This window comes from Denticeps clupeoides, chromosome 17 (genome assembly GCF_900700375.1).
Source record: "Denticeps clupeoides chromosome 17, fDenClu1.1, whole genome shotgun sequence".
NCBI classification, from domain to species: domain Eukaryota; kingdom Metazoa; phylum Chordata; class Actinopteri; order Clupeiformes; family Denticipitidae; genus Denticeps; species Denticeps clupeoides.
The window spans coordinates 7904055-7928761 of record NC_041723.1 but is presented as its reverse complement, the minus strand read 5'-3'; the positions used below and the strand labels follow the sequence as shown (position 1 = coordinate 7928761).

At 46.1% G+C, this 24707-nt stretch overlaps 2 protein-coding genes across 16 annotated transcripts in view; one reads left to right on the top strand and one right to left on the bottom strand.

Annotated features, from left to right (window-relative positions):
- The window catches only part of brsk2a (BR serine/threonine kinase 2a), a 102554-nt gene extending 92521 nt beyond the window's left edge, over positions 1 to 10033 (top strand). For 8 of the 12 annotated variants that reach the window (XM_028957719.1, XM_028957716.1, XM_028957722.1 and 5 more), the window contains 3 exons: positions 700 to 880; positions 1672 to 1761; positions 7543 to 10033. In XM_028957719.1, the coding sequence (XP_028813552.1) occupies positions 700 to 880; positions 1672 to 1761; positions 7543 to 7751 (480 nt within the window). In that variant the 3' untranslated portion in view covers positions 7752 to 10033. Of the gene's footprint in view, positions 1 to 699; positions 881 to 1671; positions 1762 to 2043; positions 6467 to 7542 lie in introns of those variants that run through there. The other 4 variants (XM_028957718.1, XM_028957727.1, XM_028957721.1 and 1 more) reach the window with 3 other exon arrangements.
- Positions 10034 to 10781: 748 nt separating this feature from the next.
- abtb2b (ankyrin repeat and BTB (POZ) domain containing 2b) overlaps positions 10782 to 24707 on the bottom strand; it is a 36345-nt gene continuing 22419 nt past the window's right edge. For 2 of the 4 annotated variants that reach the window (XM_028958633.1, XM_028958634.1), the window contains 15 exons: positions 21685 to 21892; positions 17294 to 17446; positions 16543 to 16708; positions 15608 to 15697; positions 15417 to 15518; positions 15082 to 15178; positions 14521 to 14656; positions 13780 to 14063; positions 13508 to 13686; positions 13311 to 13419; positions 13131 to 13233; positions 12971 to 13052; positions 12819 to 12887; positions 12611 to 12724; positions 10787 to 11442 (listed from right to left, as the gene is read on the bottom strand). In XM_028958633.1, the coding sequence (XP_028814466.1) occupies positions 11239 to 11442; positions 12611 to 12724; positions 12819 to 12887; positions 12971 to 13052; positions 13131 to 13233; positions 13311 to 13419; positions 13508 to 13686; positions 13780 to 14063; positions 14521 to 14656; positions 15082 to 15178; positions 15417 to 15518; positions 15608 to 15697; positions 16543 to 16708; positions 17294 to 17446; positions 21685 to 21872 (2076 nt within the window). In that variant the 5' untranslated portion in view covers positions 21873 to 21892 and the 3' untranslated portion in view covers positions 10787 to 11238. Of the gene's footprint in view, positions 11443 to 12610; positions 12725 to 12818; positions 12888 to 12970; positions 13053 to 13130; positions 13234 to 13310; positions 13420 to 13507; positions 13687 to 13779; positions 14064 to 14520; positions 14657 to 15081; positions 15179 to 15416; positions 15519 to 15607; positions 15698 to 16542; positions 16709 to 17293; positions 17447 to 21684; positions 21893 to 24707 lie in introns of all 4 variants that reach the window. The other 2 variants (XM_028958632.1, XM_028958635.1) reach the window with 2 other exon arrangements.

Below are 24707 nucleotides of genomic sequence, written 5' to 3'. Positions count from 1 at the left end.
TGAGCATGTGGATACATTTCCCACATTTTCCCATTTCCCAGTATCAGATTGGAGGTATTCACCATTATAATAAATGTCCTGATGGACTTTGCCGGAAGGCAGTGTTCCTGCGTCGGCAAACAGGCTCTGATTTATGTTTCAGTTGAGGAAAACGGCGTTCGCCAGCGTTCCCATTTTCCCCCAGAAAGCTGCTTTCATTCGAGGTCAATAGAAAATCAACACGGAGCAGCGATCATTAGCATATAGATGCTTCCCTATGAACGAGTCTGTTTGAGGCTCTGCTGAGGCTTCGCCACGCCTCCTCGACACTTTGCAGATTTTTGGAGTTGGTGTGAAGTACACTTGTGTGTGCAGGAGACAAACAGCTCTGTCCCTAAGAATGCTTCGTTTGTGAAATTTAGGACTAGTGCCAAAGCGGTTTGTTAAGGCTAACCTATGCATAAAGCATCAAGTCGTGAGATTGTCACTTTAGTGCCCTGTATCAAGTTGCCCTTTTCTTTTATAAATTGGTGGTGAAAGCAGCCAGAATGAATCCACTAATATCCAACAGTGCAGCAGGTTAACAGGATAAGGTTACCTAGCAACATATCAGCGGAACATAAAAACAGCTCTTGGTGCCTTAACGTAATGAGCAGGTTTTGAATGTGGATTCTCTCTCTTTAATTAGAGTATAATAATGACTCGAATGTGCCTCTGCAGATCCCCAGCCTCAGCCACAGCGTCATCTCCCAGACAAGTTTCCGGGCGGAGTACAAGTCCACCGCCGGCCCAACCGTCTTCCAGAAGCCCGTCAAGTTCCAGGTGGACATCACCTACACAGAGAGCACGGCTGCACAGAAGGAGAACGGCATCTACTCGGTCACCTTCACGCTGCTATCAGGTAACCATGGGGACCGAAGGCACCCTGCCTGACCCTCTTTAGCCAGTCACCATGGTGGAACAGATGGATCAGTCGGACAAGTGTGGATGAAGGGAAAGGAGACCGACTGATAACATTTTAAACGATGAAATTCGGTCTGCTCCACGGAACTGTGTTTCATCTGGGACGGTTCTGCCCCTCGTTCCAGACAGTTTTGTAAAAGCTTGTTCCACAGCCACCCGGGGGATTGAAAATTGAGCAAAGGAGAAACCTTGTCTTTGTAATCACAGGTCATTGGTCCCCCGCTGTGTGTGTGTGAGTGTCTGTGTGTGTGTATGCACTAGCAGCCGAGTCATAGCTGCCAAGTTTAACCGCATCCTGTTTGCCAGACGGCCATTCTTGTCTCACCAGCTATTCAATGTTGCCACAAAAACATCATCAACTTTGCTGTGTGCTGAGAGGCAATTACAAATTCTAAAAAGCTTATGTGAAAGAGGGGAGAAAAAAATTAATAACCTCATTTTTGGAAGCTATTAGCGCTTTTTAAATCATAAGGCTTTTATCATATCAGTAATAACAATCTGTCATTATGGCTATTATTATGTGAATAATGCAACATGCCTGCATCCCTTCAGCTGGGTTTTATTACCATTGTTAGGTATGGCATAGGAAACCTTTTAAAAACTTTTTTTTTCGGGTTAAACATTATGTTCCTGATGGGGCTATAATAAGATTTTTTTTTTTATAATAGTTTTATTTGTTATGACGGACTTCATTTAAAACTGTGACTTTGTTTTGCATGAATGCCACAGGACCCAGTCGGCGTTTTAAGCGAGTGGTGGAGACGATTCAGGCCCAGTTGTTAAGCACACATGACCAGCCGGGCGTCCAGCAGCTGTCTGGTGAGTGCAGTTACACCCCCCCTCACCCCTCATTTCCCCCCGAAACACCCCCGCCTCCCCGCCCACGCTCCGACACGGCATCCTCAGCCTGCATGCCCCAGGCACACCTCGCCATGGCACTGCACTGGCCGCGACAGCTCCGCACACAGACCCCACCCTGGCCCAAACACCTCCGCAGGCAAATGCCCCATCCCTGTTCCCCCGCCCTTTCCCACCAATAACCCGCTGCTGCCCCATCCTTCCACCTTACGAACACACCCATGTACGTTTCTATTTGTACAGACAACGAAAGGCGGTGTGCCACAGTTTGGGTGCAGCCTGAAATGAAGAAGCAGCATCCAGTTCTGTTACTTTGAATAGAGGAAGACGGCTGGCTGCTCCCTGATGGTGGCTACCAGCAATTCCATCAAACATGATGCTTCACTGTTGATGAAACTTCCATTTCTATTCACTATTGCCAAAATCTAAGAGCAGCAAATAAAAGTTACAGTAATGTATTTTTTTTATTCAAGTCCTCCGGTGTTTTGTTTCTAGTGTGATATAACACACACCCCAAAGTGAGTTTTTTTTATGAGAATAAGAGAATAATGTTTTAAGAGACGAAAAGAAGAGAGGAACTTTGTCCCCGCGTACCCCTCTTCCCCCAAGCATGTTTCACCTTGTGACTCACCGTGCTTCATATATGCTTGTTCCTCACCATCTTCCTGATAACAGCTCCCCCTGCTGACCGAACAACAAACATGTCGGGTGGAATCAAATTTGGAAGAGGAAAGTCCTTCACTTGTGGTGTAGGAAAAAAATGCAGTGAGAGCTGGAATCCGGACACGTCAGCAGGCACCACAGCTCTACCCTCATGCCCACCTTCCACGCCCATCCTACAGCAGCAATCTTCCCATTTCCATGTCCTCCTCACTCTGTCTATTTATCTATCTATCTAGCTATCCAGCTATCTATCTATCTATCTATCTCTACCCCCATTGCCTTCTGCTTCTGTCTCAGTTTGGTCACACTCAGGGCTCTGTGCCCCATTTCACAAAAGATCCAGCTGCAGTTGACCTTGTAACAATAAAAGAGATAATCTATTGTTTGTTCTGTAGCTGATATCCATAAATCAGGAGTAAGGAACATTGTTTGCATGCATGTTTTGAGTGCGTAAGTGTGTGTGCACTCTAACAGAAATCAAAGGGTGCAGTACAACACATTAGTTACACCGCTGGTTCGTGTTGGGATCGGTGTAGTCCCATAAGTATTAAAGACGAGTGAAACTTCACGTTGTTCCTCTCGGTAATAAACCTTGAATCCAATTACAATATGTTAAACGTCCTCGGCGGGGCCGTAAACATCTGTTCCCCGACACGTAGGCTGGAAGTGGGAAATTCGGTCTGCTCTGGCTTGATAAGCAGCCCCGACAGCACTGCCAGGACCAGGAAGTGTGGAACGTGTCGTGACGGGCGGCTCACGGGCCGGCCCAACCGGCAGTGATGGAGTTTATGATCGATGCGCCCATGCACTGGCAGCTGCTTTAGAAAAGAGAGGGAAGAAAGAAAGAAAGAAAGAAAGAAAGAAAAAAAAAAAGCTCATCATTTTTCTCCTTCCTGCCACCCGTAGAGCACCTCCAGTGCACAGATGCCCTGACTGGCAAGGTCTCGAAGTGCGGTAAGGCTTTTATAACGGCACTCCCTCAACACTTCTCACAGGGCACTCTGTTGTGGGTCAGCACCTTGTCTAGAGCCGTACGCTCTAGAGGACACTGGGCACAGTACACAGGGAACGTAGATGCATGACAGAACACGTCCCACTCCAGACCCCCCCTCCTGGTGGTCAGATGCATGATCTGGTTAAGTTTGCGAGAGTTTTGTAAAAGTTCTTCATCAAGCATGCTAGACCAGCAGTGGTGCTGTTGTTGTGTGTGTGTGTGTGTGTGTGTGTGTGTGTGTGTGTGTTCATGGTTGTGTAACCCACAACCATGAATCTAATTCCTATTAAAAAAGAGGATGCCATTCCTGGGGTTTTAACGCATTTATTGTGCAACTAAAGTAGTGCTGGATTGTCGTAATGGAATACAGTACGGGCCAAGAGTTTGGACCCACCTTCTCATTCAACGTGTTTTCTTTATCTTCATGACCATTTACATTGGTAGATTCTCACTGAAGGCATCAAAACTAAAGAAAGAAAACACATAGACCTGTGGCCTGTACTGTACGTCAGCAATTTTATGAAGGTTTTTATGAAGACAGTAAAAGGAATAGGCTACGTCTGATTACAGAAGCCCTGAGGATCTTGCCGTGCATCTTGAAAGGGATGAAATAGCCCTTTGAAATCCATGTTCAGTTGATAAACTGCTGGCCAGAGGTAGTCCGGCAGGAACGGATGTGACCTTTTGATAAAATCGCGTCTCCCCAGCGCTTTAAGTCGGGTCTGGGCTCGAGGGGGGAAGCGGGGGGACAGCGAGAGACAGATTGCGTGGTCACATGTGTGCATTTCGTACCGCGGCTGCGTGTTATGGGCCAGCTTGCTCTGCTGTGACTGTCACCGCAGAAGAAAGGACATTTTGCTCATCGTTTTGAGTGCATTCAGTTCAGTCCGCCGAGGCAGGTTGCGGAGAAGGTTTTTGTTTCGCCTTTGCCTTGTCTGGGGGAGGAACGGCGTTGCACAGCCTATCCCAGACCAGCCATGTTTACAGTTTATGGTCCTGTCAGCTCAGCCCGCGTCTTGTCAGGAAGCATAAGATGGTGAATGTGTGATCCAGCTCAGGACTCTACATACATTATCTGCCTGAGAAAACAGCTCTCGTGTTTCTGCTCACGAAGGATTACAGTAATTATTTGAGGAGAGATTGAACATGGACTGCTATTTATTTATTTCGTTGTGTGTGTGTGTGTGTGAATGATACAAATCTGCCTTCATTTGTGTTGTTTGAAGTGCTGAGTTCCTAATACGATAAAATTCGAGGAATTCATTTTAAAACATCATATCTTTGATGTGCACATGCTAAGCAGCTGTGGTGTGTCACTATTTGTTTATTTGTCTTAACAATATTTCTGGTTTGTAAAAATAAAATATACATGCACATGAAACATATAAAAGACATTATGATTAAAACAGTCACGTAACGATAAACAGATTTGCATAGATCTATGATAACGTAATTATTCAAATCTAAAATGGTTTCAGTAGCCTAGTGGGTAACACACTCGCTTATGTACCAGAAGACGACAAAGTCACAGGTTTAAACCCCATTTACTACCATCCCATGTGTCCCTGAACAAGACACTCCAGGGGGACTGTCCCTGTAACTACCGATTGAAACTACTGCAATTTTTTTTATTGACATTCTATACTGTTGTCAATGTTTAATGAATATAAGCAAAATCTGCAATAAATGGTTTAGGTAAATACTTTTTTGATCAATATTTGGGTTTTTTTAACAATAGGGTTGCAACGCAGCTTAGTTTTCACTGGTCTGTATTTGTGAAAACATCTGCATTAACATGCGCATGTCTGTTTTTTTTTACATACAGATAGGCGTGTGCCTCTTTGCGAATATGCTGCATGTGCATATACGTGTTAGTGTGCGAGCATGGAAATGTGTGGCGCGTGTGGCGGAGGTGAGCGTGAGATGAAGGCCACCCTTGGAGATGAGGCTGCTGCAGGTTCGGAGCTGCCTGTGCTGGCCGCCTCTCTCTTCTCTGCCAGCCTAATGCACGCAGGAGGCAGGCTGGCTAATCGCATGTCTCACAGCTCTCTGCTCCCATTACGTTTATTACCGGTCTAGCAGAACTGACAGAACCCGGTTTAAGCGGGAGAGCGAGGCAGAGAAGGGAGAGATGGGAAGGAGAGACGGGGGGGAAGAGACAGATACTAAGATGCTAAATACACCCTCCCTCCTGGGCCCAGATTACCCTGAGCTGAGACTCTGCAGGCTGGTAACACAGGTTGGATTTTTAAGATTACCCCTCCTCTGAGGAAAAGGGGGTCATAAAAGAGATGTAGACATTATCCGACTGGTACCCACCGAAAATTGCCCATTACAAAGTTAGTGAGATCTGAATGAGGCTCACAGGAGCGCTATTGATTTAGCTTGAGCTTCCCCAGCCACTGTAATGGGCTCAAGTCCTGCTACTGTACTGGCCACTGAACCTCGGCAACAAGGCGGCAACGTTCAAGATGAGTTTCTGATGGCCCTGCCGCAGCTGAGACCTGCCCAGAGTCTCCGTACGCAGCAAATAAAGCGGCTTATCAAAACACAGTTGTGGTAAAACCCTTAATTAGAAGAGAAATTGTACATGGTACATTAGTAAACAAGGCCTATAGATTTTACATTGCTACCTTGTGGTCTAAAAGAATCTTTTATTACATGGCATGCCACCAGAATGAACAGGTTGGATGTTTCAATTAAAACTATTGTTTAATTTAAATCCACCAATCCCTCTAAATAATATAGATTTTTGTACTGCATATAATAAATGTTTGTATTGGTTCTGGTGTCTTGTGTCACTTGTACATGGCAATGAAAAAGACACTATACCTGTGATCTGTGTTCTAAGCCTGAAAAAGGGGTAATTGGCTTTCATTTGTGGATCTGGACAAAAAAACACAGTACCAGTAGATGGCGCCAAATGTGATTTACTTTTTACATTTTACATTTAAGGCATTTGGCAGACGCCCTTATCCAGAGCAACTTACAACGTGCTTTCAAGTTACCATAGATGAAGTGAACAGTTCTGGTATTCAACTATGAATACAATCTTTTTATTCACTATGTTGTAGTTACTGTACATAATTTAGACAATAAGAAGGTTACAAGTTAATCTAAATATTCTCTAAAGAGGAAGGTCTTGAGCTGTCGTTTGAAGGTGCTCAGTGACTGAGCTGTTCTGACCTCGAGGGGAAGTTCATTCCACCACCGAGGGGCCAAGACGGAGAAGAGTCTAGATTAATGTCTTCCTTTTACCTTCAGAGATGGAGGGAGCAGGCGAGCAGTACTGGCGGCTCGGAGTATACGAGGTGCAGTGCGAGGTGTAATAAGGGCTGTGAGGTAGGATGGTGCTACGTTTGGCTTTGTAGGTCAGCATGAGTATTTTGAACCTGATGAGTGCAGTTACTGGGAGCCAGTGGAGGGAACGTAGCAGAGGGGTGGTGTGGGAGAATTTGGCAAGGTTGAAGATCAGTCGTGCTGCTGCATTTTGTATTAGTTGTAGAGGTCGGATGGTACATAGTGGTAGACCAGCTAGAAGGGAGTTGCAATAGTCCAGTCGTGATTTAAATTGTATTTTCTATTTAAATTGGTTTTGATATAGGGTTTGTCCTATATTCAGAATTAATTAACATTTTCTGGTAATACGCCCCAAAGGGTTTTTTTTTAGGAATGCTGTGTTAAGGTCTTCCACTCAATACTCTCTTCGATTAAAAAAATAGACGGGTGCATCTTCACACGAAGAAGCATAAAAGCTCATATGTTTTAAAATCCTTTCATTTCCTGTGAAGGACCAGAATCTTTGTGGGGAAAAAAATAAAGAAAGCTGGATCATTGTCTTAAGCCAGAAAGATTGCTTTCATTACGGCAGATTACACACAGCGGCGGTCCGACGTGGCTCTGAAAGTGACCCTGAGCCATCACACTCTTCAACCTCGCAATCAGATGCTCTCGCTGTCCCCCTCCCTCCGGCTCTCTCACTGTCTAGCTCTCTCTGGTCACGTCTCCTCTCGTGAACCCCATTGTTCATTTGTTTGTTTGTTCTCTCTCTTTTTTTCTTCTTTTCTCCCCGTCTGTGTACCTAGGCAGCCCGTTGAGTAACTTCTTTGACGTAATTAAACAACTTTTTTCAGACGAGAAGAATGGCCAGGTGCCCCATCCGCCTGGCACCCCCAACAAGCATGCGCCAGCAAACAGCAGGAGACACGAGGCTGAGCCTAATGACTCAAAGTGCCCTGCAGGCAGAGACAGAGCAAAGCTGGTGACCTCTATTGGGACACAGGAGCAGCCCTAGAGAAGAGCCATAGTAGATGTTTACAGTAGATTAACCCTTGACTTTCTCTTTCTTTGTATTTATTTCTTTTTATTCCTTTATTTTCCCCAGTTGGAAAATAGAGATTCAAAAATAATGTACATATAAACGCCAGCTGTTCTGTAAATATATATCCACTCTTTTTGGAAACAGGAGTATTTTGTATGTTGGAATTAATATGTATAGATACTATACGGAAAATACATATATATGTTTTACGAATAGCACATCTGTACATATCACCCCCTCTTCTCTTTCCCCTTGACATTCACCCCATAAGCCCCGCCCCCTCACATTATTACCCCATGCCTTTTCTTGTAGCATCCCGCTGCACCTTGTGATGACCTGACTTGTTTTTGCTACCAGGAATTATCCAGAAAACGTATTAAACCCTCCTCCTGCTCCCTCTTCACCCTGCACTGAGAGATGGACTTTAACTGACAGAAGTTACCACGGAAACGAACACTTCGCCCTGACTCTCACCCCCACTCCGAGCCTACTTACCCCTCGACACACATGTAGTGACCCGACACCCTCCTCTCCCATCCATCCTCCTCGCCAAAACAAGGACATAGAGACACAGACACACACGAGGACCGGAGGTGAGCTGTCACCACCACCATCAACACACACACTTGCACACACACACACACACACACACAGGTACCAACACACAACTCTGGGATGTATTTAAAAAAAGAACAGCAGCAGCAGCAGCAGCAACAACAACAACAAAAAGACTTAAAAAGTGAACTTTTGAAGAGGACGTGTGATGGTGCGGAGCGTCTTAATGAGATTTCTGGATTGTATTGTTTCTATTTTAATGTAGACTTTCTTTTTTTCACTCACTACCATTTCTCCAAGAAAGGGACTGGTATCCTTGTTTCCAATTGGATGAAACGGGGTGTGGGCGGAGCCAGAATGGCGCGAGATGACCCAAAATGAATGATCTGTTCTGTTGTACAGACCGAATCCACTTCTTCTGTAAAACGAGCGAATAACGTCTATAGCTGTGACACTGTTTAGTCATGATGTAGTACCGGGTTCAGTTCTTGTGTTGCCACATTTTTATTTTGTATTAATTTATGAATCTTTTCTTCCTGTTAGTTCGGGTATTCTCTTCATTTGATTCTATGTTCCTGATATTGATTTTTTTTTTTGTTATTGTTTGTTACTGTCTTGATGACCAGCAGTAGGAATTGACAAAAAAAAATAACAGTGTTAAATGCAATTGTGGATATTTTTCTATCATTCCTTATTTATTCATTTTTAATCATGGACTCGTTTCATTAACTAATTTATTATCACTTGGCTATGTATATGAAACACAAGTGTTAGAAGAATTGAATGTTATTTATTTACCTCCTTGAGTGTTTGTAATGGGACAAAAGGCTTTTTTTTGAAAAGGAAGAAGAAAAGAGAAGAAAAAAAGACTTTCCTATGTCCTGGTTTATGAGAAATATGTGAACATTGACAGATATTTCTTTTTTTGCTCCTAGCTTCAAATGAAATGTAGTATATGTTAAAAAAAATAATTTACCAGTAATTTAAGAATGTAGACTAGCCTCCTTTGAGGAACCAATCTCTTGATATTTGTCAGTTTCATATCATTGTGCGTGTACGATGGATTGAGACAAAAAGCAACTCTTGAATCAGTTCTCTTGTATATAGACGAAATTTTAATTTGTTAAATACGAAGGGGATTCCTGCTCTTGGCTTTAATCTTGTAATCCAGTGTGCATGTCTGACACGGGCTTTTCTTTGCATGGCGTTTAGTGTAATAACTGTTTAAAACTAAAAAGAACGGAAAAAAAACCTCCAGTAGTTTTACCTGTTTTTTTTTTCCTTCTTTGAAAGACCTCTGGCCTTTTCTGAGTATTTTCTTTTTCTGTTATATGCTTTCTTTTCTTCTCTACATGTTCCCCTCTTTCCCTGTCCTCCAATGACTTGTGCACAATGTTGAGAGATGCCTCTTCCTTTCTTTCTGTCTCAGAGAAAGGGTCAGAGATCCTGCTACTCACACAATCCCAGCTGGGAGACATGGGACAGAGATTTTTGTCAAGACACAGAGCAATACCTATTGTTACCCTTCCTATTTTATACAGTAGACAAAAGCAAGACGGACTAAAGAAAATATCCAACCAGAAGAGAACATGAAAAAAAGATCAAACTTTGTCGATACGGAGCAGGACAGTAATGGTGTAATCCCCTTGTAACATAACTGTGAGCAACTTCAACAAATAAACTCATTCAGTTACTAGGTACGTGTGTTGCACCCCAAGTGTGATTTTTTTTCCCTCGCAGGGCGAGCAAATGGTGACGGGTGCAGTTTACTGCTTTCTCCTACCTGGTTTTATGAATTATTCTTTAATTAAGTAGGCAGAACAAAATAACCACTATTGGTTGAATTTGGAGTAACAGGGCAGACTGATGATTGTCCTTATGTGGTAAGTGATTATTTTTTTTTTATGTTTTACCCTTGTGTTGAACTTTGGATTATAGTAATACTCAGAATAGTACATGCTAATCCGCAGTGCCCTGTGGCTTTGGAAAACAATTAATACATATTTTTAAATTGTAGCTTGAAATGTGAAGATTATTGTGATCTTGTAACAAATATTCAAAATCTGAGGCCTCTTGGGGTGAGTAAAAAGTTGCAGCATAATGTGTTTAATGATTTGCATATGTTGATGAGTAAGTGACCAGGTCTCCTTTTTTCCGGACAGGTTATCAGAATTGTCTGGGCAGCTTGTCTACGTGCATATTCGTTCTGGTAATACAAACGACGTTCTGGTAGCGTTCGCTCCCCCATGTGGAATCTTTGTGAACCCACATCCCTGCAACTGTTTTCTTTTTTTTTTTTTTTTTCAGGGCATAAAGGTACAAACAATATATCTCTTTTTGTGGAAACTGGGTCCAAATGGGTCATACAGTGTAAAAGGTTGCTGATCCCTGTCATATACCTGTATTTTACACACACACAAACAATTCACACATTCTGTACATTCATCATGTAACAGAACTGCTTGGATTTTATATTATTTTATTTGCTGGGCGTCTTAAATAATCTCACATACCTTCTTTAAATAGAAAATGTCAATCTTCATCCTCCAGTTTACACATTTTTTCTTTTGTTAATAGTTTAAAATATTAACTATGTAAGAAGAAACTTCAGCTTCGTACAGACAGAGCGTCTCTCCATAGTAAAAGTAGAGTGAGGCATGATAGTGAGTCTGTGATGCAACCTGCTGGCTGCCATTGCAAGCAGTGGCCACCAGGGGTCAGCAATGTCCTGCGTTTTTTTTAAACACACAGTAGTGCCTCTATTGTCCTTTACAAGCTCTTAAGAGTCTTTGAGCATCCAGAGTGTTTGTCCAAACGTAGCACTGTGCTGTCAATGCAGAAGTCCATGCATCTTCTCAAAGACTTTCTTTGTCGGTGTCCGTCCAGCACTCTTCTCGTTCTGTCTTCACACTCTGGAGCTGACGTAGAGAGAGCGCAGCCTGCGCGCTAATGTCGCCTCCAGCTCATCCAGCGGGGACTCCCTCCCAGGCCCCCAGCGTCCTCCGGCCCCCAGGATCAGCACTCTGAAGGCCTCTGTCTCCAGCAGCTCAGCCATGTGCTTCAGGAAGAAGCCCTCGCAGTACAAACTCAGCTCCAGCGCACCATGAGCCTGAAATAAATACACATGGAAGCCCATGCAGCTGAGTGATAATGCTTTTGCAATATACCATGCATTTGTCAAATTCTGTACTTCTCCAATGGCGCATTCACTAAGAAAGCATTGTACAGTGCATCGCTTTTTCCACATTTTGTTACAGCCTTATTCCAAAATTGATTAAGTCCATTTTTCCCTCAGAATTCTACACCCTAAAAAGTTTACTTGAGGTTTTGGCAAGATTATTAAAAATAAAAAACTGTACGTAAGTATTTACAGCTCAATACTTTGTTTATGCTCCTTTAGCAGCAATTACAGCCTCAAGTCTTTTTGAATATGATGCTACAAGCTTGGCATAACTATCCTTCGCCAGTTTGGCCCATTCCTCTCAAGCTCCATCAGGTTGGATGGGAAGCGTCGGGCCACAGCCATTTTAAGATCTCTCCAGAATATTTCATCAAAGGATCTGGGTTCTGGCTGGGCCACTCAAGGACATTCACAGAGTTGTCCTGAAGCCACTTCTTTGATATTTTGGCTGTGTGCTTAGGGACGCTGTCTTACTGAAAGATGAACCTTCGCCCCAGAGTTCAAGAGTGCTCTGGATCAGGTTTTCATCCAGAATGTCTCTCTGCACATTGCTCTCCCAGTTCCTGCAGCTGAAAAACATCCCCACAGCATGATGCTGCCACCACCATGCTTCACTGTAGGGATGTAATGGCCTGGCGATGAGCAGTGCCTGGTTTCCTCCAAACGTGACGCCAGGCATCTGTTTCTCATGGTCTGTAAGTCCTTTGGGCAAACTCCAGGCGGGCTGCCGTGTGCCTTTTACTACAGAGCAGCTTTTTGGCCACTCTACCAAACAAGCCTGATTGGTGGATTGCTGCAGAGATTGCTGTCCTTCTAGAAAGGCACCTGAGCTCAATTTTGAGTTTCATGGGGAAAGATGTGAATACTTATGACATTCATTGTGCATTCTTAATTGTTTTCTTTTTAATACAGTTAATAAGTCAACTTTTTCACATTATCATTATGGGTGTTGTGTGTAGAATTCTGAAGAAAAAAAAATATTGAATACATTTTGGAATAAGGCTGTAACATAACAAAATGTGGAAAAAGTGAATACTTTCAACATGCTGTATGTACGTCTACTGTTATTGCTGAACGACGTCGTGTAACAACTCACCTTAGCAGTGCGGTAGATGCTGACGGCATTTTCTAAGTCTATATTCTGGGCGCAGACCAACTCGCAGTGTCTCTGCAGCGGCCCCAGCTGGAACAGGCTGGCTGCTGACAGCAGCTGCGTATGATGACGCGGTCCAAAATTAGACATTTTTACCTACATCTTTAGAAGAAAAAACGGTTTTCTTGCCCAGACCGTCTGCTGCACCTACCTCCAGCACATCAGACACGTTGGTCTTCAGGGCCTCTGTCCCTCCACAGTACAGATAAGACATCATCATCTGAGGATGAGGAGAACATAGCAGTTAGTCACACACTGTGGCTCACTTGGCTGGTCACAGAAAGCACTCTGTAGCCATCTTACATGAAACACGTTGTATTTGAGATCGCTGATCTCAATTTCCTGTGTCCCATCTGACATTCCTGAGGTTAGCAGACACTTGAACCTGGTGATGTGTTAATCATTTTCGTCAGTCTTACTTCACTAGTAATAGATAGCTAGATCCCATCATATCTACACCCACCTTTCAGAAACTGTGATCAGGAGAACTCTGTGTCCGTAAAATGGTTTCCCCTCCACCAGGAAGGTGACGTCTGACATCTCCTGGTTGTTCAGGAAGTGGCGGTCTGAACGAGAAGAGAAATGAACTGCGATCAACAGGTGGCTCTGGCACTTCAGTAACTCCTTCAGGTGTCTTCCTTACCCAGCTGAGCTGAAAGCGAGGCCTTTACTTCAGGGATGGCTGGCTGGGGGGCGGAGCCATAACAGTGGCTGAATATGCAGGCCAGCTGATGAGTTATAGCATCATTCTGCTGCAGATGGAGGAGGAGGTTGAAAAATTTCATTCACATGATTACCGCTTTAATGCAACTTCATCCACAACATCCTTCATACTCCTACCTTACTGGTTCTGAGGATATGGAACATGAGAGGAAGGCCTAGACTGATCAGCTCTTCGCAGTAGTCTTCCTCTCTGATGGTGGTGAAGTCTCTGAGCAAGGACAACATGACTTGCAGCCGGGTCTGCTGCTGTGCGCTGCGCAGGGACTCCAGCCATACGTGGAGCTTCCAGGGAACACCTGCACAAGGTGTTTATTCACCATGAATATAAAGATCAGCCGGTCACTGTTTAACGTAGGCCAGCATTTTTTTATATCTTCTGGATGGTTCACCTAGATTCCTCAGCTCCATGGTGACGTCCAGGTAACCATGTTCTGCGCTGTAGAAGGAAGCCTCCTGCAAGGCCTTCATACGGGCCTTACACAGCCGAGGGATGCTGCAGTCGGACAGGCTGCCGGGGCTGGGGGACTGGGAGGGGCACCCAGAGAGACAGACCCCATTACTTCTGATGTCCTCCTCGTCATCGCCCTCTACTCCCTCTGCCAGGATCTCCTCCAGGGACAAAACGTCCTGTTTCACCTGCTGTGGCTGAGACAGCAGCTTCCTCAACACGTTCCTGGAGTGCAGCAGGAGAACAGTCAGGGTTAAAGTAGGGCAACGTGCGATAACAAGAGGTCACTGCCATTTTGAGCGATAATGTCTAAATCCCAACACTAGAGGGAGCCCAACTACCACCATTTGAGAACCAAGAAAATGTGAGCACCAAAAAATATAAGTAATATACTTTATCACACAGTTATAAGAGATAATCAAATTTTCCTATAAACTGTCTTAAACCACACAAAATGTCCCAATTTAGTTATAAGCCCCTGGGCCGAAAAAAATCCTCTACAACCAGTCGAGTCTCTAGGTATTAGTCTAGAAATAATTGATTGAAGTGTATGAATTAATTTTTAATAAAAGATTATCGGCGCGTTTTAACAACGCTGAAATATAAGACGCTGTAATATTGAGTATTATTTGTGTTGGAATATCAGCAGTGCGACGGGGGACGAGGGTAATTATGTCCATACCTGTGCCCGTGGGCAGCAGCGTGACTGAAGCAGTTCATGTCCTCGTACAGAGATGACGTCAGCATGTTACTGTCATGGGCCCTCAGCAAGGGGTCGGCGCCACGAGCCAAGAGGAGACAGACCATCTCATAATTGCCTAAAGGGGGGAGAGGGACGGAGAACATTAAATCATCGTAGGTTGCAGAGCGAAATTGAAAACAGGAAGATGAAATGGAAGAAAAAAAACTGTTATTTGGGCGGGTGGGTCAGGCGATGCAAGGCCACATGAGCGGAGCAGCTGTGCAGGCCCTGCGCCACTGTGGTCGCCCCTCGCCATCCAACTACGCAAGGCCTCGCTCGAATCCCGCAGCGGAATGTGACCCACAGGCTTAAAACCGACCACAGCCAGTGCACTCGCTCAGCATTATACCCCAACAGGCCCGGTTCAGTCATCTGCCCCTGGCTAGAGCGCATTTCCAGCCCCGCCGCCTGTATTTTTAGCTGCGTGAATCAGAGCGAGGACCAAGGTCTGGTCGGCGGTGCTCACGGGTGGCACGGGGACGTGTGCCCGCCTGTACCCACCTGCTGCTGAGGCCAGCTGGAGAGGGGTGTCCGCGGAGCACTCCTGTCCATTTCGGACCGCTGCGCCCTCCACGTTTGCGCCGGCGTCCAGAAGGAGCTGCAGACATCAAATGTCTATTAGCTGTGCATTTATCTTCACACAGGACCGTCTCCAATAAAAGTCATCCCCAATCACAAAAAATATACCTAACTACTGCTGGGTCCTGATCCAGAAAAATTCATTTTGTTTTGCAGCATATTGAAAATAATATTATACATAAGGCAAATTTTGAAAGTGGGTTTCTTTAAACTGCAGGGATAAAGGGCCGTGGTCCACATGTCCCACTGTACCTCACCTGCACCACAGAGATATGGCCGTGCAGCACCGCGAAGGTCAGGGCAGCCCAGTGACGACTGTCGGGGTGAACAGATGGGTGTCTTGGAGAGCAGACTGGAACCTGTGGAGAGGGGGAACGCTCTTTACTCTACACACGCCGGGGCAACGTTGATTTAGGAGTCAGCGAGCTGAGGGATAGTCTTTCTTTACCGCCATGTCCGGGTTGGCTCCGGCGTCGATTAACATCTGGACCAAAGCTTCATCTCCCGCAGAGCAGGCATACATCAGTGGGGTCATGCCCTGCGTTAGAGAGAGGCGGTCAGCCGTTAGGGGTTAAATGAGACAATAAAACATTTTCAAACAAGAAAGGGCTGATTGCTGGTTATCTCTTTCTTGGAGAGGAGAGACTGACCCATCCAGCCTTTTTTGTTGGTGTGTAATTATTTCTGACACCCAGAAGATGAATGATATTCTTATTTTTAAAAAAGCTACATAAGGGAGGAGCCCATCTGGATGATTTAAACTCAAACTTTCTGATATGTATTTGACAGTAACGGCCACTTGAAATGCTTACACAAGAATTAAATTCTTAACAGCAATACATTTTTCTGAAAGTATACATTATCCAAAACTGCCCAATCTGGCAACCCTGAGTAAAAGGCCCTGCGTCCCCCATTCTTCTTTTTCTGCTTCAAATACCACAAATATCACTATAGCAGTCATCTCTGCTCCACCTCATATCCCCCCTCATGTCATATTTTCAAGCCCCCTTTTCATTGCCCCTTAAACAAATTGGAAAAAATAGCCCCTATGTAAACTCACAGGTCATTTAAATTCATTAGGCTTATGCACTTCCTCTGTCATTAGTAGTTATTTTCTGGCCAACCAATCCCTGCTGACCTGATATTTTCCCAATGCTGAATGGTATTGGGACACATTGAATCAAGTCAGGGTCACGGCTTGGTAGAGAGTAGTTCTTCACTCAAAAAGTCAGCAGCTGCCTTATGGTCAGAAACTGACACAGAAAAAGACCATTTTCTTACAGAGTATTTACTAATAAACTGACCGGCACTACTCCATCAAAAACCCCACCAGTACATTTACGATTTAATTCCACATTGTGTTATGGCATGGTGTGTCTGTACCTGGTCGTCCATGCTATTCACACCATCTGGACCCAGCATCTGGATGGCCTGGCCAATCAGGTCGGTCCGTCCGCAGTTGAGCATGCGGAAGCCCAGGTCCAGCTGGAACTTATCTGTGGCAGCTTTGGCATCCAGGCGTCTGAAGGAGCTGAAGCAGCATTCTGGCCTGGGGAGGGGAGGAGAAAGACAGATGAACGGGAGGAAAATGAAAGAAGGCCATGTGTGTTTATATTCGCTTCACAAATAAATACAATGTCAAAATACGGGCCACGTTTTGACGTGTCCCTGGAAGCTGAAAATACAGTCCCTGACAAAAGACTTGTCGCTTGTATACAAATTGTCTGAAAATATATTTCTAATCAAGATTTTTGTTTTTTACAAGAAATGGCTCATTTTATTCCCAACAGCTTTTGTAATGTTTCAGTGTCAAAAAGTATTCTAATATTCAAAGCTTGGTAAAGCCCATTGAGTCCATTTTTGCAAAGACATAAGTGTCTTTCAAATCTTTTGTCAGTGAAACTAATTCGTTTCAACATCATTGATTAATTGATTAATGAAAAGTCAGGATAATAGCAGGTGGCTCTACAAAACAGATAAGGAGTACACGTAAGGAGTAATATTTCAGCATAAAATTAAACAAAAGCTGAGCAAGGGGCGCAAATTTGGGCCACACTAAAGTTTCCTGTCAGCGGCGTTATTGCAGCAGGGGTCAGCCAGAAGCACGGGGCATGTGTCGGTCTGGGACGCTTACTTCAGCAGCCGGGGCTCGCAGTCCAGCCCGGGCAGGAGCAGCCGGGCCGTCTGCCGGACATCGTCGCTGTCCACCATCAGGCTGCGGCGGTGCTCGGCGTGCACGATGGCCACGCGCATCCACTCCATCAGCGGGGGCATCAGCAGGAAGGGCCTGAGGAAAGAGGGATCTCGTGAACATGTTGCCCGTGGTACCTGGGTCGGTGATGGCCTAGCAGGTAAGGAAGCCGGTTCGAATCCCGAAGCACCAAGGTGCCCCTGAGGTGCCGGGCGCCTGTCATGGCTGCCCGCTGCTCACCAAGGGAGATGTATCACAATGCCAATCACTTCACTTTCACTGTACTAATAAAAGCTGCATTAAGTAATGTGTAGGCCTGTGTGTTTAGGCCTGCTGAAACGTCTTCATCCTGAACAAGGCACAAGCCTGTTTAAATCCTGGAGTCTGCGGGGGCCGACCGGGCCAAATACAGGGGCGGGGCTGGAAATGCGCTCTAGCCAGGGGCAGGATGGCTCGCGTCTTTCAGCAGCCTCTCACACTCCTGACCCTGCGCAGTAAAACACAGCTGCTCCCGCATACTAACACACACAGCCACACAGATGCAGTAACAAGGAATCCCGTAAAATCAGGGTAATCATCCTTTTTATTTTCATATTTACATTTCCAGACGTATTTAGTCTGAATGGCGACTTGTTAGTGTGAGATAATGGGGGTAATAAAGGTGGAGACGGAGTCTGATTGATGGGAATAGGTGGGGACCACTCTGGAAAAAGCCAGAAATGGAATGGAATACAGATGCTGTGCACTTTGCAGACCAAAAAAAAAGAAGAAGAAATAAGAACTGGTGTAGTCATGGACCACCGAACACTCTTCTGGTGGCCAGGATGACCGTATCACGCTCTCTGTCCGAGGGAGAAGGTGGCGGAGAGAGATAGGCGGCACGCGTTTCTACGAGGAAGAGCGCTGAAGAATGAAAGGGTCTAGCAGGGGAAGGAGATTAAAGGCAATGAAAACTCAGAGCGGCGATTACCCACGGCTACGGGAGGGGAAAGATAAAGGTGGAGAGAAATTCCATTAAAAAAAGATAGATTTAGAGGAGGAATGGGAGGTTTCAGGAGATAGCAGGTCTCAGAATGCCTGAGTTCCTTCTTTTTCTGTTGCTCGCTGTTGCCTTTCGTATTGACGGCGGATAGAAGCCGCGACCCTCTCAGAGTAACAGAGTTCAGGATCATCAACTCTTCTTCATCCCTCATCGCACACATTCTCACGGGCAGAGGGGGCAATGATGAGGGCCGCATCGCAGAGAGAGCGCCACCAGGCTGATGGAAATGAAAAGAATCACAAAGATCCAGCCGCTTATAATGGTGAACAAATGCGCGAAGAGGAGCGACGGGAGGAGGACAGACGTGGGGAGGGGGAAACCATCTACAAGGGCGTCTTTGAAGATGAGGAAGGACGCAGACCCTCGGCAGCTGCTGGGGTATACGATTCGTTTGGAGGATCAAAACGTCCTTGAGTCTGGAAAACAGCCACAGACGACATTAATGAGGTCTATGCAAATGCTGGAAGCCCCTCCACCCCAGACTGAGGAACGTACGGCACGAGAGGAGATAATGTGATGTAATTCAATCAATACATAAAAAATCAATACATTTTACAAAACAAATATGTAAAATATATATTTTATAAAATGCTTAACATTTTATAAATGATATACAGTAATTGTATTATAAATATAGATATTTCTAACACATTCCCATCTTTTCCAAGCAGCACATACTGTAAAGTTCTCCTTCATTTATCCGAGTGGGCTGTTAACTGATAAAACGTCATGATGGTAGTGCACATCAGGCGGAGTAAATCTGTCAGAGGAGCAGCTTTAGGCACCCTCCAAAATTACTGACACGTGGATTACTGACCATCTCTAAGAAGACATAAATTTGGATTATTATGATGAGAACGCGGCTAAAAGTGCGTATGGATATCTATGTGATTAACCACGTCCTGCCCTCTGGTCCCGAGCTGTAGAAGTCTTTCTGTGTACTCTCTCACAGCCAGTAAAATTCAATCTAGAAAGTGTGTTTGAGCATGTGTGTGTGTGTGTGTGACTCAGTTGCTGACTATAGGAATATTTATGACCGGTCAGTAAGCAGTGTTTAAACAGCACTTGTGGGTGGGTTTTTCTGCTCAGGAATGAGACGAGTGTGTGGGGGTGGTGAGTCTACGTGGATCCCGGTGAAACGCTCACGTGCGTGAGCGTTTGTGTCTGAGTTCTGCAAACACTCCCACAACGTATCAGCGCCGTATTCCTAGAACGGCCAGTGAGTTCTCGGTGAAAGCGTTCCCACACCAATACACACCCACACACAGTTGGCCCAGGGCCCGGGGCTTTTCCAATAAAGCTCTTCCACTCCTAAATGCACGTATTGATCTCATAAAAGCTCTTATCCCTAAAAAGGACAATAAAACTTCCCGTTAACGCTTCCAACCCCCCGTATTGATGGGTGGTGCGTTCCACTCCAGGCCTGCTGTTATTTGGGTGGAACCGAAACAAGGGGGGGGGGGGCAGAAACTCAAACCCAGTTCTGGTTCTTTGTTATGGGGACACTGAGACCCCTTGAGCCACAGATGGAGCACGTCTGGGTTTCTTTCCTTGTTTGGTCGGACCTCTGGTCACGCCTCTGCACTGACCCCCTGCTCCTGTCTCAGGCTCAAGTTCACCCGTGGCCTTCGGCCTGAAACCGAACCTGGCCTGCTGCCCACATCAAAGCTGTGATTCACACTCTGCAGTGAAACAAGGGGGCAAATGCTTCATGTTCCTCATCCCGGTCATGACCACACACACACAAACGCTGACTTGTGTAACCATGAAAATCACAAAATGTACTACTGTCAATATGTTAATATGAAAGTGTTCCATATGACTGTGATAAAGTGCCAGTCCAACAAATTTCCGAAATAAGTCCAATATCCCACAGTAGTTGGTCGGGGGCTCTGAAACAATCTGAATAGCAAGTAAAGCCCCTGGGAACGTGGGTGTTTGGTGAGGGGTTGTGTGTGGGGTCTGTGTGCTGTTGTCTCAGGCTTTCGGCCCTTTGATTTACGTCTTTAGGGGCCGGCGCTCTAATTACTGTGAGTTTAGTAAGACCCCCTCCCCCTGTGAGACGTAATGTACGCTAGCGCCTGTGTATGAATGCTCCAGTGCGTGAGAAGAATGTTCTGAGTGTATTTCACCTCAGCAACCTCCCCACTTAACGTCCCACCGCCATGCTGACCCTTCACCCCGCAGTGTGACCTCCAGACACTCTCCACCGTACACAACTGACAAGACTCCTTGTTGGCAGGAGTGTGAAGGGATCATTTAATTTTCTCGTGTGTGTGTGTGTGTGTGTGTGTGACCACACAGAAAGGCCCGTGGTTTTGGTTTCAAAACCAGGCAGCACCAGGCACACAAAGGAACTACATTCAGATCCCATGACATGAAAAAACGGGGTGCTTCTCCTGCCCTACCACACACACACACACCTAAATTCTTGCATTTACTCACACATACAAGGAGACCATAAAGTGTACGGCGCTGGGAGGTAGTGTTTCTGTAACAGGGCGGGCGGGGAGGGTGTCGCTCGCCCTTTGATGTTAGTTAGAGGAGCACCTTTGTTTTGCCTTGTGCGCATTGCTAATGAATGCCAGGCCTCAGAAAGTATGCGGGCCATCTGCGAGGTGTGTGCGTTAAAGGGTGTTCCCTATCTCTGCCATCACGTGCAGCCTGTGTGAAGAACACAACAAGAACGCAAAACTGCCACCTGACGCCGAGCTCCCACACACAGGCTCCCTGGACCTCTGCCACGTCTGAGCTGCCCAGACTGGCATTTTAACCGTATCTGCGGGACGGCAGTCTTCCCCTTGGTGTGTGGATGCAAAGAAGAGTCCCCAAAAGAAGCGTTCTGCGTCTGATAAAAAAAACTGAATCTACGTCTCAGGGAAAGAACAAAGATTACAGCGTATTGTTTCTTTTCATCCCCTGACAGACATGCTCTCTCTCAGCACCCAAGGCTAAATTAAATTATAACATTAATAATGGACACTGTGTTATAAAGAACCTTTTGGACTAAATAGCATTAACATTTTTTTTTTATCTGAATCAAATTGCTGGTAACTGTAAGGTCAACCAGATGCTTCAATGAACCATTCCTAACCAATACGCATATCATTAATCCTGTAATTGGACTGTTTTAGGACAACAATGGAATAGGTCCTCACAGGTTTAATGGTCATCAGCACCTTTATCAGACCCCCTCCAGCTACTGAAGGTCCCAGAAAAAGCAGAATAAAAGGTGTGACCATCAGGTGTAAAGCTCCTTTATGTGTTTATGTTGGGGGGGGGTCTTACTCACCTCTCCTTGCTCAGGGCCATTCGGGGAGGGTCCAGGTTGGGGTTCTCCATGGACTCCATCTGTGGGCATCGCAGGAAGTAGTAGAGAGTGTGCAGCGCGTCGGGCAGCCAGGTGACAGTCTGCTGACGTACGTGGCGGGCGGGGCTGAGGCCGGGGCGCACAGCGCTCAGACGCTGCATGTGGTGCATGGCCCGCGACACCAGGTCACCTGAGTGAGACGCATTGGTGGGTCATTGGCTGACGAATAGATACCTCACGGCACTATTTCCAGTAAATGGATGATGGCGTGATGCAGCGTGATGTAATGACCTGATCTCACAGTAATGAGTAATGAAATACACACACAGAAGCAGTGATAAAAAATGAAATAATCATAATACTAACAAAACAGAATTGCGTAACTGCTTTAAAAGTACTAAATCAGACCAGAGACCAGAACACAAGATGACGAGGGGGTTCAAGGTTCCATCTAGAGTTACATTTAATGTGAAAAGAACACCTGAAACCAAAGACACATTTTCCACTTGCATCCTCAAAAAAAAAGAACTGATTTATTCCCCTCCTGCGCTTTCCGGTTCTCCAGATTGAAAAAGACAGAGCCGACCGCGGCCCGCCATCCTCCCCTCCCACCTCACATAAAAGAGATCCACATGAGATGCAAATATGGAAACGGGAGGATGTTGTTCTGGCTGGGACCAGCGATCCGGCACCCAGGGGGCTCTTCAGCGTGGGGGCTGAGGACGGCCACGTCTCCAGAGGACCAATCGCAGCCAGGAGGAGTCCAAACCGGCGGCGGAAATGCATGAACGCTACCTTGGCCATATCCTGCCGTACATGAAAGGGCCGGCACTTAGTGGCTCGCCCACAGTGGGCCGAGTCATTTCGTTTGTGGGAACTTGCAGCGGCCGTTTAAAGCGATTACGCCCCAAGTCAAGCTCCGCAGCAACGTGGCCAGAAGGGGGTCGGCGGGAAGCCGTCATTAAACTCAAAACTGGGTCCTCGGTCTCAACTGAGGGGACTTTTTGTAGCCACTTTGGCGCTCTGGGAGTCTCAGAGGTAATCACCAGGCTCCGGAAGACTTTTTTCCACGGATACGGACTCCCCACGGGCCACCTTTTAAATATTAAACGCTGCCCCTTCTATTTCACCTAGAAGTCTATCCCTAAACCTGAACGCCTTGGCCCTTCTTAAGCGGATAGTGGCCTCTGATTATAACCGCGATCGCTTCGATGTCTTCATTTGACCGAATGCCCCAGTTGCTCTTTCGTGGACAAATATTCCCTCTGTGTGCCGGGTGCGAGGCCCTGGTGTTTGTTCAGTATGGGTGCCCAACGGCACCGGCGGCAACGATTCCGCACAGATGCCCCACTGTCTAGGCCCGGCTCCAGGGCAAGGCACACTCCTCGCACACTCGCCCCTGTGTGTGCGCGCCGGAGAAGGTGCCAGCGTAGCCCGACAGGACCAGAGGGGAGCGCACAAAGGGGTCACTCAGAGCGCCGGCATGGCGGCTGGTGAGAAAATAAATGCCCCGACCAGCGAGAGGCTGGCATGAAGGTGCCCTTGTGATGATGGGACAAGCAACAGAGTGTTCGAGTCATTTGCAGGAGGAAACGTGGCCCCTGTCCCACGCTCCCGCCTGCAGCGGGCCCGCGGCCCCGAGAGCAAACTCCGGGCAGGGCGAGCAGGTAGGGCTGCACAACAGCGACAGAAGCAATTCATTCAGCCCTCAGGAAATATCACCTTTACCTCCAAATTCGAGCATGACAGCCAGGAGGAGAGGGGGAACACATGAATTATGCACCACCCAAATGAATGGCGTCCAATGTAGGAGAAAACAAGTGTAATGCATGGACGAAACAAATGCTGCAACTCCCACACGCTCGGCATTGCTATGGACCCCGACTACCCCTCCCATAGACTCTCATGTATTCTCCTTGTCCCATTATTGGTCTCTATTTGTTGGTATTCATTTTTGCCACTATCCTTATCATTTTACAAACCTGAAATAGACAAACTTCCCTCCAGCAATCACTGTACATTTACATTTACATTTTAGATTTACGGCACTTATCAGACGCTCTTACCCAGAGCGACTTACAACCAGTAGTTACAGGGACATTCCACCCCGGAGACACTCTAAGGGACACAATGGTAGTAAATTTGAACCTGTGACTCTGTAGTCTTCTGGTTCATAGGCGAGTGTGTTACCCACTAGGCTACTACCACCCCATTTGAATCTGTCTCTATTTATTTAAGTTTAGTTTTGGCATTATAAGATCACTTCTTAGCACTATTTCTGTCTAAATTGGACATGTCTTTTGGTTCAAGTCTTACTAAAATAAGAATGATGCACAATTATTACATTTTAAACCTGAGACCTTTTGGACCCACAAGAATGTGAACACCACACAAGTGTTCATGGGCAGACTCTTCTAGAACCCTGTAATACATCCCTATTGTTTCTCTGGAACAGAGGGGATTTCTGACAGAAGCTGGGAGGAACAGAGCACTAAAGATGTCAGGTCCCAGTGAAGCTGACATTAAGGGGGCGTGACTCAGTATCGGCCACAGACTGGCAGGGGTCCCACCTTCCGGCCCTTCAGATAAGCCTGAAGCATTAGCACCCTGAGATCACCCCCACCTCCCCTTGGACAGACAGACACTGAGGGCGGTGGGACCCCCTTACCAGACTGCAGCATGGCCACGTTTCCTGAGGCCACACTTCCTTTCCTTTCTGGTCATTCGCTGATTCCTCCCTCTTAAGTCGTGTGTTTGGAGACCAGACAAATCGTCCCCTATCCTCGGGAACAGGTTTGGGTTTACTGTTTACCTTCTATGAGGAATATAATGGGCCTATCATCTTGAAGAAGATAAATGAATCCCATTATCACCTTCTCCACACGCTGTTTGCTGAAACAACAGCAGCGTGTCCTGCAGGAATCAGCCATTTCTGGCACAACTTCCACCCGTCCTGCTTCTCTTCCACAGACACCAGACAGCTGGATGCAGCTGGACGTTTGAAA